Source organism: Gekko japonicus, unplaced genomic scaffold (assembly GCF_001447785.1).
Source record: "Gekko japonicus isolate JY-2015 unplaced genomic scaffold, Gekko_japonicus_V1.1 scaffold1112, whole genome shotgun sequence".
In the NCBI taxonomy this organism is placed as follows: domain Eukaryota; kingdom Metazoa; phylum Chordata; class Lepidosauria; order Squamata; family Gekkonidae; genus Gekko; species Gekko japonicus.
This window is the reverse complement of record NW_015168080.1, coordinates 562,815-578,159: the sequence shown is the minus strand read 5'-3', so window position 1 is coordinate 578,159 and position 15,345 is coordinate 562,815. Positions and strand designations below refer to the sequence as shown.

At 48.7% G+C, this 15,345-nt stretch overlaps 1 protein-coding gene across 1 annotated transcript in view; it reads left to right on the top strand.

Annotated features, from left to right (window-relative positions):
• Nucleotides 1–12,806: 12,806 nt before the first annotated feature.
• The window catches only part of GRM5 (glutamate receptor, metabotropic 5), a gene marked incomplete at its 5' end in the record, with an annotated part of 96,278 nt that continues 93,739 nt past the window's right edge, over nucleotides 12,807–15,345 (top strand). The window contains one exon of the mRNA XM_015414683.1: nucleotides 12,807–13,089. Within this exon, the coding sequence (XP_015270169.1) occupies nucleotides 12,807–13,089 (283 nt within the window). The remainder of the gene's footprint in view (nucleotides 13,090–15,345) is intronic.

Here is a 15,345-nt window from a genome sequence, read left to right as displayed (position 1 = left end):
TTGGCCAAACAGTAGGGTTGCCAAGTCCTATCTTCACCCCCAGCAGGGGACTTTGGGGGGGGGCGTTCCTGGAGGGGGTGGGGCATCCCCGACATAATGACATCACGTTGGGGATGTCCCCCCTGCCCGCCCACCCGATCTTCCAGCAGCGCTAGCTCCCTGCACTTAAAGGGGCCCCTTTAAGTGCAGGGAGCTAGCGCTGCTGGAAGATCGGGTGGGCGGGCAGGGGGGACATCCCCAACGTGATGTCATTATGTCGGGGATGCCCCACCCCCTCCAGGAACGCCCCCCCCCCAAGTCCCCCGCTGGGGGCTAAAATGGACTTGGCAACTCTGTCTAGCCCTGGCCAGGCATGCTTGGTTGTGCTCCTGCGGGCCATGTGCCCACACGCCACACCTTCATGGCCAGGCCAGCCACCGCACACCTCGCCTCTCCTGGCCTCGGGAAGGAGCCAAGGGTGGTAGTCAGGCTGCCCCTGGTGCAGCAACATGGGAAGGGGCACTGGGGCTCCTCAGGGACGGAGGGAGCCATACGCCGTACGCTCCACAGGAAAGGGCTGCCCTTGCTGGGGGGAAAGGAAGCTGCACCCCAATTTAATTAGCTAGAAGCCCGAAAAAAGTGGGAGACCCCTGCCAAACCAGGGGGGGTTGGCAACCCTACCAAACAGTGTCCCATAGCGCTGCCTATTTTTGCTCCTAAGGTTGGTAGAGTCTTCGTTCTTCAGAGTTTTGTTTCCTCCTATGGCAGTCATCTGTAAAGGTCCCGTCTCTTCTCCAGGGCTCTGAACCAATCATTGTGATTTAGGCCTCACCGAATCCAAGCGATCGTTAGTGCTGCCAAGTCCCCTCGGGGGGCGGAAATCCCCCCGCCCCAGAGGCCCGTTCCCAGACGCCGGAACCCCGCCCCAGCGTGCACGTCACAGGGAAGTGACGTCATGACGCCGGGCACGCTGGGGGCGGGGCCACAGCCATACAAAGGAAAACTCTATGGTTTTCCCTTGTATGGTCGTGGCCACGCTCCCAGCATGCCCGGCGTCATGACGTCACTTCCCTGTGATGTGCATGCGGCGCACGCGCGTGCCGGGAGCCACCCCGGAGTCCCCCGCCGGCAAGGTAAGTCGGACTTGGCAACCCTAGCGATCGTCAGCCAGCTGACGATCGTGGGCCAGCTTCTGCTTAAGAAGGGTGAAGAAACCTTCCCCGCCCCCCTTTGGAGAGGGATTTTGTGGCTCTGGAAAGAAACATCGACTTAGCCCGGCTTTTATTTGGCTTTTTAGTTAGGGTTTGAGGGTCGGCTTAGGGGGAAAAGCTTATTTCTTGTATGGCAAATAAACGTCCAGCTAAGGGCCCATCGTTCCTAACTGCTCTGTGCAGGTTCTGTTGTGAGGTCCTCTGTGAGAGAAAAGAGCAGCCTTGAACCTGCTGAGGTCACCTCTCCAGAGAAGGGGAATCAAATCTCCCCTCAGGGGTTATTTACTTTATTTGAGAGCCATAGGGCTCTTTACTTTATATATCTAAAAGAACAAGAGTCCAGGAGCACCTTAAAGACTAACAAAATTTGTGGCAGAGTATGAGCTTCCGTGAGTCACCTGCTCACTTCTTCAGTGATCCACGAAAGCTCTTACCCTGCCACAAATTTTGTTAGTCTTTACAGTGCTCCTGGACTCCTGCTGCGCTTTTCTAGTGTTTATTTATCATATGGCAGAGTTACACACAGGAAGCATATCATGATGTAAAATACATGACCAAGTTGATACAGTGGGTGTGCAGACCAATTGGGCAATCCCCTAAATGCTAATATCTAATTTTTCAATCCACTCAATCGCAGCTGGGGAGAGTTCAAAGAACTCAGTCACAACTACCTGGAAAGCATGATGCTCACATTCCTGTGACAGATGGAAAATAGTTTGGCGGGCCGCACCACAACTGTATTCGGTTCCTGGTCTTTTGCCTCATTTAAACGACAGGTGTGCACAACTACCAAAGCCTGTTCGTCCGCACCACAACTGCATTCGGTTCCTGGTCTTTTGCCTCATTTAAATGACAGGTGTGCACAACTGCCAAAGCCTGTTCGTGGTCTGTTAGCCATCTTCCATACTTTACATGGCAAGTCAAATCCTGCGGACCTCTCATTGGTGTTTATCAGGTGATGGATATCTGGTGGAACTGACTGCATCCATGTTCACAATCATTCATTCGTTAGATCGAAATTTTGCAATTGCAGGATTTGTGCACATCTACTGCTACATGGCTACCCATCTCAATTTATACATCTAAGTTGTTTTGATATTTCTAAATCTAAGTTATCCACACATTATTTTTACCTTATTGAATACTTTATTTTCTGTTAAATTAGCCTTTGTTGGCCATCTCCATCTGTGACTTGTCTGTCGAGTCAAAAATCTAAGAAACAGCGGTCTCTATTTACCTCACATATAAGCAGGGCTTTTTTTGTAGAAAAAGCCCAGCAAAAACTCATTAGCATAATAGGCCATACCCAACAGCAGAAACTCATTAGCATATTAGGCCAAACCCCTGATAGCACAACACATCAGCATATTAGGCCACATCCCCATGTTACCAGAAGTGTGGTCATCCAGCCACAGCCACCTTTTGCTTGTTATTCTGTTTACCTTGTTTGTTGTCAAAACCCAGGGCTTTTTTGTAGCAGGAACTTCTTTGCATGTTAGGCCACACACCCCTGATGTAGCCAATTCCAATGAGTTCCTGCTGTTGGGTGTGGCCTGTTATGCTAATGAGCTCCTGTTGGGCGTGGCCAACTCAGGAGCCAGCCTGTGCGTTCGTGCCCCCAAATAGCCCTGCATATAAGTACTGCCTTAGTCTGGCCTTTTGCATGTAAGAGACTTTTAGGGAGCACATAAGTTATACACCACCAACCTTTACTTTGAATCTTACGTCCCCCTTTTCTATTTGATTGCGGACAGTTGGGGTATAAAGAATCTATAAGAGACGACAGAATGGGTGGGGGGGAGGTTTGGATATCCTTCAGTCCAGAAGACAATTGCCCCAGGGCCTTTTCACTCCTCTCTCTCACCCCATAGCTGCCTAGAGAAGCCATGTTCCCGAATATGTGGTGTGCGGAGTGTCATGCCCACATTTGCACATGCATCGTGTGGGAAACTTGTATGTGCATGAAGTCTAAGGCACCATGGAATGCACAGCCTGCTGTTTGATGCAACACATCAGTTGAGATATAAAAATTTGTTTTAGTAGACAGCTGAGTTTGGGTTATAAAGTGAGCTCTAGCCATGCAATTGTAGTCACAGAGTGGAATATTCACCAAGGGTTGGAGGGGTTGGCTGGGAAGTGATCTGCTGCATGTGAACAGAATAGAATTAGAAATGCAGAGGTCCGCTGCTGTCCTCCAAGGGCCAAGGGGGATATGTACCCCCAGGGCTTAGTTTGTGCTGGGATTCATGGCCCTGAGCTGGATGGCCCAGGCTAGCCTGATCTCGTCAGATCTCGGAAGCTAAGCAGGGTGAGCCCTGGTTAGGACTTGGGGTGGGAGGCCACCAAGGAAGTCCACGGTTACTACACAGAAGCAAGCAATAGCAAACCACCCCTGTTCATCTCTTGCCTTGAAAACCCTCTGAAGTCACCAAAAGTTAGCTGTGACTGGACAGCAAAAAAACTCGACAAACTTTACTGGTACCCAGGGGTCATTTCCTGCAGGAGCGCACAGGAGCAGAGCTCCGGCAGTAAAGAGCCCAGGGGGCGGGCACATGCAGCAAGCCCCGGCCCCTGCTCCCAGCAGCCCTCAGTCAGAGCAGGAAGCAGCCAGGTAAGTTGCAGAGCCCCCCCCCGGCCCCCCGGTCCAAAACAGTCTCTCCTCCTCTGCGAGGACAGATCTGCACGTCCCCCCCCCCAACACCCAGCAATCCAAAAGAGTCCAGTGGAGCCTGAGCGGTGGGTGTTGCCTTCTGACACACTTCCGGTGATGTCAGGGGGTGTGGCATATGCAAATAAGTTATGCTAATGAGCCCCTGCACCTCTTTTTCTACAAAAGGACCCCTGCTGGTACCACATACTGGCACCTTTTTTGGAGCTCTCCCAAGTGCTGCGGGGGGGGGGGGGGGGTAGAAATTGGTACAACTTTATATATATGCAGGAGCACCTTAGAGACCAACAAGATTTTTGGGGGTATAAGCTTTAGAGAGTCATAGCTCCTTTCATGGGATATCTGAAACCACTTTATATATGAGTCCAGATCCAGGTGGTCAAAGGAGCTGCGGTGGCTCAAGTGGTTAAGACGCTGAACTGCAGGCTGTGGAAGGTCAGTAGTTCAGCAGTTCGAGACCCGAGTGTGCCACACGATGGAGTGAGCTCCCGTCTCTAGTTCCAGCTCCTGCCAACCTAGCAGTTTGAAAGCAAGAAACTGCAAGTAGATAAATAGGTACCACTTCGGTGGGAAGGGAACAGCGTTCCGTGCGCCTTGGTGCTTAGTCATACCGGCCACATGACCACGGAAACATCTCCGGACAGCGCTGGCTCTTCGGCTTTGAAACGGAGATGAGCACCGCAACCCTAGAGTCGGACTCGACTGGCTTTCGAGCAAGGGAACCTTTACCTTACCTGATGGTCAGCCGTGTTGGTCTGAAGCAGTAGAACAAATTTAGAGTCCAGTGACACCTTTCTGACCAACAAAGGTTTATTCAAGGTATGCAAAGTGCTGACAACATGACATCCAGCTCAGAATAGGCTGTTAAGTGCCCTGTGTGTCTTAGAGGAGATAATTAAGATTCTGTTACTTCCATCAATTAGGAAAAAAACACCTTTAGACATTTATCTGCTATTTTGACATATTTATTGCTTTACAACTGTTGACCTTATAACCTTAACTTGCTGTTTTTCACTTTGCATAACTTAAACATCATCATGTTACATGTTAATTTGCTGTTAAATCTCTGTCTGTGAGTTTAGAACCTCATCTACAATTCCAGTGTATTTGAAAAAGATGTGCCTTGCCCACGAAAGCTCATACCGTGAATAAACCTTCACCTTTCTGACCAACAAAGGTTTATTCAAGGTATGCAAAGTGCTGACAACATGACATCCAGCTCAGAATAGGCTGTTAAGTGCCCTGTGTGTCTTAGAGGAGATAATTAAGATTCTGTTACTTCCATCAATTTGGGAAAAAACACCTTTAGACATTTATCTGCTATTTTGACATATTTATTGCTTTACAACTGTTGACCTTATAACCTTAACTTGTTATTTAGTTTTTTCACTTTGCATAACTTAAACGTCATGTTACATGTTAATTTGCTGTTAAATCTCTATCTGTGAGTTTAGAACCTTATCTACCATTCCAGTGTATTTGAAAAAGTCTGACTTGCACACGAAAGCGCATACCGTGAATAAACCTTTGTTGGTCTTAAAGGTGCCACTGGACTCTAAATGTGTTCTACTTATATATGAGTATCAGCATTTGCATTTTTATAAAACCAGCACTGTGTATTCCCTTTGCAGCTTTTCACAAAAGAAGGGTGCCCCCCCCCCAACCTCCTTCCTCTGCCTACAATCGTTCACATTAATCTTACTATTGATTCACGATTGGGGATGCCACCCTCGGGCCCATAATCCCGGGGAAATAAATCATCTCTACACTCTGTTCAGAAGCAACTGAAGTCACCAAGTTAAATATTTTGAAAAAGCGTTTCAATGCCTTTTGTTTTCCAATGAATCAGATGCCAATATACAGTCTGTTTTTTGGTCATACATCACCGTGATAGTGATTCTGTTTAGCTTCATAAACTGAATGGTGTGACGCTGTGTACTGAGACCAGGAGTGTCTGCCTGGGCCTTTTTGGCAGACTATCAGGATAAATATTTTGAATACAGTCAGCTTTTCTTTTTAGGTAACACAACCCATCGCCGATCCAATAAGTTGGAAACGATCCCAGCCCCGAGGCTGATAAGGAGACTTCCAGGGAAAGGGGAAGGAAGACCTGCCACAGCCAATTTTGGTTAGCAGACCCAGGAGTACTAGTACTTGCCTTCTTCCTGAATCAAACCCGAGCCTCGAGAATAAATTTTCCAAATAACATCCAGAGCTTCTACAAATGAACACAAGCACTCTATCTTTTTCTCTCTTTCCCACTTTCTGTATTGATTTCACACTAAGGAAATTGGTTTATCCTTTTTTTTTCCCCCTCATGAATCTGAAACAAGCTTGGTTCACACCCAACATGGAAGAAGAATATAAACAGTCCTAGCAAACTTCTGTTTGGGGGAGTTTGAAATGCAAATGATATACACCCTACCTGCCAGTCTGGGATTTTTTAAGGAATTTTAACTTTGTATGAATTCATATTTGTATCTGGATAAGAACATAAGAGAAGCCAATGCTGGATCAGGCCAGTGGCCCACCCAGTCCAACACTCAATCACACAGTGGCCAAAAATACCAGGTGCCATCAGGAGGTCTACCTAGGCTTGCCAAGTCCCCCTGGGGGGCGGGGAAACCCCCGCCCCAGAGGCCCGTTCCCCGCCGCCGGCAGATCGGGCCCCAGGGGAACCCCACCCCGACGTGCACGTCACTCGGAAGTGACGTGATGATGCCGGACACACTGGGGGTGGGGCCACGGTCATCCAAGGGAAAACTCTATGGTTTCCCCTCGGATGGTCATGGCCCCGCCCCCAGCGTGCCCGGCATCGTCACGTCACTTCCGGGTGACGTGCGTGCGGCGCGCGCACTCCTGCCGCCAGGCGGGAGTCCCCCGCTGCGGATCAAAAACAACTTGGCAACCCTAGGTCTACCAGTGGGGCCAGGACCCACTGATTGCTATGTTTGTATTTTAACTGTTGTGCCCCGCCCTGAGCCCGCTTGTAGGGTGGGCAGGATAGAAGTCCAATAAAATAAAATAAAAATAAATAGAGTCCACCCTCCAAAGCAGCCATGGTCTCCAGGGAAATTGATCTCTGTCATCTGGAGAACAGTTGGAATCCCAGATCTCCAGCCCCCACCTGGAGGTTGGCAACACTAACAATAGCAGCCGGGTAAGGAATTTAGATTTAGGTTGGGAAACTGCAAGAAGGGGGGAGGCTTAGCACCCCTCCCACAGTGCTACTGTCCCAGTTTGATTAGCAGTCAAGTTGGGACATCGTGGATTTCCCTCGTTATATTTGTTAAAGCTCTAAGAAGGAAGAGGGGGAGGGAAAGTCCCCATAGAGAGAGCCATTTTGGTGTAGGGGTTAAGTGTGTGGACTCTAATCTGGGAGAACCAGGTTTGATTCCCCACTCCTCCACTTGCACCTGCTGATGTAACCTTGGGTCAGTCACAAGCTCTGGCACAGCTGTTCCTGAAAGAGCATCTCTCAGAGCTCTCTCAGCCTCACCTCCCTCACAGGGTGTCTGTTGCAGGGAGAGGAAGGGAAGGAGATTGTAAGCCGCTCTGAGGCTCCAAATGAAGGGTGGGGTATAAATCCAATCTCTTCTTCTTCTTCTTCATAGTCCTCTGCTATGGCTGCTATTAATAGATGGACTGTGGATTTTCTCCATTGTTCCTTTTTTGGGCCCACAGTGGTAAAAGTAACCCTTCAGCACTTTTTCATCCTCCTATTTTTTACCAGAGACAGCCCAAATTCGTGTTGTGTTGTGGTTGCTAAATTCTCATATGTCCGTGTACTTAGAAGAACTTTTCTCACATCTGGCAACAGTAAGGGGAGCGCGAAGAAGACTCTAGGGAACTCCTTTTTCCCTAAAGACTGCCTCCGTGGTCGTGAAATTCTGCTGGAGAATTCATCCAAATTCCCAGCTGGCTATAAGTGATGGTCACAAAAAGGAAGGGAAGGGGGAAGGGGGAAAAAAGGGGGGGAAGAAAACTCAACTCCAAAAGTTGCTATGGATCCACAAGGGTTAAGCTGACTCTAAATATTATAAAAATGCAAAATTTATTCAGGTGTACACATTTTAAAACTTAGACTCATTAAAAATATACCATTCAGACATAAAAAAACTTCTCAACATTCATACATAGATGGGTTAGTGCTGTGCAACTGAACCAAATGCGTTTCGGCCCCTCAAAGGGCCTTCCTCAGTGGTCACAATTCCAATTACAAATTTGACATACATTCAAAAAAATTTTTACATAAGATGTACATATACAGGAGAAGGCCAGATGTTGTTTCCTAAGTACTTCTGTATTGTGTGTTATTATTCTATAAGATGGGCCTCCAGTTTAGCCAAATAAAGTCCACCAATAATTCTGGTATCACAAACTTGTGTGAGTTGAATGTATGTCACTCCATCCTGTACAAATTCTGGTCCAGCAAATGAATTATGTTTACAGCCATGTTCAGAGATTACACCCTGAGAGATCTTACAGAGCAGGAGAATACAACTATGTGTGATCAATATGCAGATCACTATTTTGTGTGAATATGGTCATTCCCCACCCCCCCAGCTTTGGTATGCTTTATAGGAGAACCTGGTTTGTTGTGTGTACACATTCACGCTTTTAAAAGATTGAACACCTGCATTTTAAAAAGCTTTCCTTGTTGACACGAAATAGCAACTGCACATAACACAAAACTGCAGCTGGTGTGGCCCATTGGTGCATGAGGTAGAGGTGCAAAAACAGGAATACCTGAAAAGGGCTAATGTATCATTTGAACTCATGCTTATGAAGGTGCACTCACTGTGATCAATGTTCCCTCTAAGATGAGTTGGTGTGAGCTAGCTCACAGTTTTCTAGCCTCCGGCTCACAGATTTTTGTCTTAGCTCAGGAAGGAGGGCTCCAGAGCAAACTAATTTATGCAGTAACTAAATTGCTCACTCACAACTTTAATGCCAGTAGCTCACAAAGTAGAATTTTCGCTCACGAGACTCCACAGCTTAGAGGGAGCATTGACTGTGGTACACTTAATCCTGGATGGCTTCCAGATGGTTATTGTGTTGAAATAATATGTTTTTATACTACAGTGATATCCAGAAGGCCCGGTCAACACATCAAGATCAAGCTCATTAACATCATCTTCATCAGGGCCGTCACGCCTCATCTCCATCATCATCTTCATGGTCATCATCACCAATTTCTCACATATTCACTGCATAAGGTAGTCCAGCATCAATTTTTCAATGCGCCAGGTGTTTCTAATGATCTAGTGACAACCTTTTTCAGCATCTTGGGATGTGATCACCTTCTTGGGTGGTAAATCATGTATTTACATAAGAACATAAGAGAGGCCAATGTTGGATCAGGCCAAAGGCCCATCCAGTCCAACACTCTGTATCACACAGTGGCCAGAAATACCAGGTGCCATCAGGAGGTCCACCAGTGGGGCCAGGACACTAGAAGCCCTCCCACTGTTGACCCCCCCCCAACACCAAGAAGACAGAGCATCACTTGCCCCAGAGTCCCTATCTATACCTTGTGGCTAATATTTCACTTTGCATTGGAAGGTGTGCGGGTATTTTCAATTGTGCATTAAAAGAACGTTATTGCATTTCCCTAGCGTGGCCTACAAGGAGAGACAGGGCTGGTGACCATTGTTGGCACAGTGGGGCATCTTAAAGACCAAGACTTTTTTTGGGATATGAGCTCTTGAGAGTCAATACTCCCCTCATCAGATGCCAGAAAAGAACACTGGCCTTTGAAAACTTATACTCTGAAAATCTTGTTGGTCTCTAAGGTGCTACTGGATTCAGTTCTAGCCAGGGCTTTTTTTGTAGAAAATGCCAAGGAGGAACTCATTAACATAATAGGCCACACCCAACAGCAGACACTGATTAGCATATTAGGCCACACCCTTGACAGCACAGTCCATTAGCATATTAGGCCACACCCCCGTGTTACCAGAAGTGTGGTCATCCAGCCACACCCACCTTTTGCTTCTTATTCTGTTTACCTTGTTTGTTGTCAAAACCCAGGGCTTTTCTTGTAGCAGGAACTCCTTTGCATGTTAGGCCACACACCCCTAATGTAGCCAATCCTAATGAGTTTCTGCTGTTGGGTGTGGCCTATTATGCTAATGAGTTCCTGCTGGGTGTGGCCAACTCAGGAGCCAGCCAGAACTCCGTTCCTGTGCGTTCCTGCCCAAAAATAGCCCTGGTTCTAGCTGTTCTTCAAGAAATTGTGGAGCAAGAGAGAAAACGGCTGCAAGATGGATTCCATAGTGGTGGTTTAGGAATTTCCCATAACTCTATGGTCTTTACCATACAGATTAGGGGAAATTCCTAGAGCATCACCTAGAAGTGACATTACATCCCTCCCAAACTCCACCCTCCCTAGGCAGCACCTTCAAAATCTCCCAGTATTCTTAGAGGCAGTGCTGGCAACCCTGACAGGAAATCAACATGGGATTGACCTGAGAGGGAAGTGGTCATTATTTGACTTTTAAATGAAGGAAGGATAACTGCTGATGTGGAGCACATGGCAATAAGGGTGTTGTTGCTGGGTCGGAAGAGAGTTGCCGTGTACTGTTGTAATAATTCATCTCCTCAGGAGGTTATGTAATTTCAACACTTAATAGGGTTGCCAGGCCCGACTCAGGAAATATCTGGGGACTTTGGGGGTGGAGCCAGGAGCAAGGATTTGACATCACTTTTATGATGTCACTAGGGTTGCCAGGTGAGGCCGACAAGCAGGAAGAGAATTCTGGCCATCATATTTAAGCATTCCTTTAAAAAGCATTCCTTTTGAATGCTTTCCCTCCATTGAAAATAATAGAGGATGGAGGCACCTTCTTTTGGGGCTCATAGAATTGCACCCCCCTGGTCCAATCTTTTTGAAACTTGGGGGATTTTCCCCCAGGAGAGACACCAACAGTTATGCTGAAAATTTGGTGCCTCTACCTCAACAAAACAGCCCCCCAGAGCCCCAGATACCCACAGATCGATCCTCCATTATACTCTATGGGGACCGGTCTCCATAGAGTACAACGGAGCACCCAGCAGCCATTCCCCCTGCCTTCACTTTCTGGCAGCCCTGAAGTGGGTGGAGGGTCTTCAAACCAGGGGATCCCCTGCCCCCAAATGGGGACTGGCAACCCTACAATACTACAGTATCCAGTGATCTGTTGATGCAGTCTGACTGGCCTTGGGTTCACTGATGTCTTTGTCAAAAGTCTTTTGCAACACCTCCTATCTGATACCCTTTAACTGGAAAGGCCAGGGATTTGCTTCGTGCAAGCCCTGTGCTCCACTGGGTACACTGTAGAACTTCTCAGGTACATTATGTCTAGTTACAGGCAGCTTTTTATTAAGCCGCATTCCTGGGCTCTTTGCGGGGACTCCAGGGAATCCCATGAATCTTCCGCGAAGTCATTAAGAGGTCTTATTGCTTCATCGGACAAAGTTGTCTGCTGGTCTCCATTTATCAGCAGCGGGTGAAGTCATTCCACTTCTCTCTTTCACCGAGCTTTGCATTAAATACCTTTCCACTGGGAATAAGGCAGATCTGCAGAGAAATCTGCAAACGATATAGTGCGTATAAACAAGGAAATAAATAATTAGCCCGTGAGGAAAGAGTAGACTACAGAATACGTCTGTGAACACTGATTTAGTTTGGGAAGGAAAGAAACCGGTGGGTTTCAGCACGCTGAAACGTTATCAGAGGTTTTAGTTGCAGCGGGCAGGGAAGATCAAGTGGATAAGAAGTCCCCAGCTTTCCCATTAAGTATGGTATGGGGAGTTGGTGGTGGAGGCAGAGGGAAGGCCAGTTAGCACCACGCACACATGTGGTTGCTGACTAGCTAGCTGTCTCTGCCGAAGGCAGTAGCCTCGGCCTGTGGGAATGGGGGCGGCAGCTAGGTGGTTCAGGCCGAGAGAGGATGACTGGCCCAAGGTCACCCCGTGAGCTTCCATGGCAGAGTAAGGACTGGAACCCCCACCTCCCAGTACAGCCCCTTAACCACTACATCATGCTGGCCTGGCTCCTGACTCCTTCGTCTACCAAGAGTCATGGAGGGCTAGAGTTGGAAGGGGACATCTCCTCCACTTCCCTGTTCGGTGCAGGAAATCCCAAGCCAGAGCGTTTCCATCAGATGGCCACCCACCTTCTAAATGAATCATAGAATTGGAAGGGACCTCCAGGGGCATCTAGTCCAACCCCCTGCACAAGGCAGGAAGTCCACAAATACCTCCCACACACACACACACACCCAGTGACCTCTGCTCCATGCCCAGAAGGGGAGGGGGGAACAACCTCCAGGATCCCTGGCCAAACGGGCCTGGATAACAATTGCTTCCTGACCCCAAAGTGGTGATCAGCATTTCCCTGGGCGTGTAAGAAAGGGCCACAAGGACTAAGCACTGAGGCAACCCTTCCTGCCCACCCTCTCAGGATCTGCCTAAGTTCACACAATGGCCAATCAAATGGCCTTTAAAGACCTCCAAGAAGGGAGTCTGTCCACCATCATTCAGATTTAGAGGCTTGAGTGAATCATTGTTGTTAACGTGGACCTCTCTCCTCCGTGAATCTAATTTTCTTTTAAAACCACCTAAATGAGAGTCCCCTACCCTGGACGGCCCCGGCTGGACTGATCTCGTCAGATCTCGAAACAAGCTATGCCCTGAAGGCATTTGAGACATGCCACCGTTAGATAGCCATAACGTGGATGCAGCGTCAGCACAGCCCCCTTTTCTAAGCACAGTAAACATCTGGTAGCCGTAAGCTGTGCAAGATATTTGGGGAGAACCAAACGCAACTCAAGGTCTTGCTTCTCTGTCCATGTTAAAAGGAACCATGTGGGATAACCGGCATGCACATTGTCCGTCTTTTGTTCACTCCTCCTTCCTGTGTCTCCAAGGACACCTGTCAATAGTGCCCCTGAAATGGTTCATAGCGGCAGCCTCCTCACGGAGAGTTTTCTCCCTTTATTTATCTCTGCAGCGACGGCTGGGCGGACAGGTACGATGTGACAGACGGCTACCAGCGGGAAGCTGTTGGCGGAATAACGATCAAGCTCCAGTCTCCCGACGTGAAGTGGTTTGATGACTATTACCTGCAGCTTCAGCCGGAAACCAATCTGCGAAACCCCTGGTTTCAGGAATTTTGGCAGCACCGTTTCCAGTGCCGGCTGAGAGGGTCCCCCCAAGAAAACACGAAATTCAACAAGACCTGCAGCAGTAAGCGCTTTTCTCGTCGTGCGATTGCTTAATATTTACAATCAACCAAGTCCAAGCAGTTAATTGCTTCTGGGACTCTGAGAATTAGAGGCATGAAGATCAGGGAGGTGAAGGGATTGTCAATATTTTTGTTGCCTCGGATTCAAAGGGTAGTTTCGAGCATTAACACTCAATTAATGGGTTATACAAACTGGGGGCCTGGAAACAGTTACTGGAGGCGGGAGGGTAACAATTTGGAAATGACACTCCTCCATAAGGTTGCCAGGTCTGGGTTGGAAAATATCTGGAGACTTTGGGGGTGGAGCCAGGAGAGGGCGGGGTTTGGGGAGGGGAGGGGCCTCAGCATAGTACAATGCCATAAAGTCCACCCTCCAAAGCAGCCATTTCCACCAGGGGAGCTGCTCTCCGTCAGCTGGAGATCAGTTGTCAAAGCAGGAGATCTCCAGGCCCCACCTGGAGGCTGGCAACCCTACTCCTCCAGGATTGTATAAACTCTCAGGGGTGTGATTCAGGCTGCTCTTCCCACCCCTTCCCCTTTTAGCAAACTCTCGCCTGCTCTCCATATCTCTGTGCCTCCAGGATAGGGTTGCCAAATCTTTTTTACCTGCCGGCGGGGGGCTCCTGCCCGGCGTCCTGGGTGTGCGCCCGCGCCGCCCGGATGTGACGTCATGACGCCGGGCACGCTGGGGGCGGGGCCACAGCCATTTGAGGGGAAAACATAGAGTTTTCCCCTCAAATGGCTGGATGTCACCGGTGCGATGATGTTACTTCCTGTGCACGCCAGAAATGACAATTGCCATATCACCGGCAACATCGCATGGGCCTTACTTTTTCTCCTGGTAAGTACCCCCACTGGCCAGCTGATCAGCAGCGGGGGGGCTGGTGGTAGGGGACCCCCGTCTCCACTGGGGGCGAGGCTGACAACCCTAGTTGCTTGGGTGGAGAACTGGTCCTATGTGCCATGCCAAATGGGCTGCCCTCTGGTGTGCATATGGTCGCCAACTTCCAGGTGGGCCTGACAATCTCCTGGAATTACAGCTGGTTTCCAAACTACGAAGACTCATTCCCCTGGAGGAAACGGCTGCTTTGGAGGGTGGACTTTACAGAATCATACCCTTGCCGAGCTCCCTCCCTATATTCCACCCTCCTCAGGAACCACCTACAAATCTCCAGGGATGTCCCAACTCAGACCTGGCAACCCTACCGTACCGGGGGTTGCCTCTCCCTGCCCTAACTTTGCATGCCACCATATTGCTCCCTTCTTCCTTCTCCCAGGGTTGGCATTACAATTTAAACAACCAGCCTGTTCCTCAATGGGAAACTGTAACGTGTTTCATTGAAACAACTGATGCAACTTTAACTAAGTGCCATGATTTTTCTGTCCAGCTAAAGCACTAGAGAAAGTGAGATGTTTCCATAGTTATTAACAGGGCTCTTTTTCTAGGAAAAGCCCAGCAGGAACTCATTAGCATAATGGGCCACACCCAATAGCAGAAACTCATTAGCCTATTAGGCCACATCCCTGACAGCACAGCTCATTAGCACATTAGGCCGCACCCCCATGTTACCAGAAGTGTGGTTATCCAGCCACACCCACCATTTGCTTGTTATTTTGTTCACCTTGTTTGTCGTCAAAACCCAGGGCTTTTTTGTAGCAGGAACTCTTTTGCATGTTAGGCCACACACCCCTAATGTAGCCAATCCTAATGGGTTTCTGCTGTTGGGTGTGGCCTATTATGCTAATTAGTTCCAGCTGGGCGTGGGCAATTTGGGAGCCAGACCAGGACCCAAGGAGGCCAGACTGGCGGCTACCAGGGCCAGAGCTTTCTCGGTGGTGGCTCCTGCCTGGTGGAATGAGCTCCCGGAGGAGATCCGGGCCCTGCGGGACCTTGTGCAGTTCCGCAGGGCCTGCAAGACGGAGCTCTTCTGACAGGCTTTGAAGTAGAAGCCGCCACCATTACCGCACCATCGTTATGTTCCATCAGTATTGTCTGGCGCTGGGAAGGGAGAACGGCAGTGTTGCGTCAAACTGAGAGCATTGAGTAGATGTACCATCTTGTAACGTCACCTTTGTGGAAGATCAGACTGGAACAGCTAGAGCACTTATCTTGATGTATATGTACTAAGGGTTTTATATGGTTTTAATTTGTTTTATGTGTAGGCGTATGCCTAATTGTGAGCTGCCCTGAGCCCGCGCAGTGGGGAGGGCGGGCTATAAATTGAATTTATAAATAAATAAATATCTGAGGTTTTTTG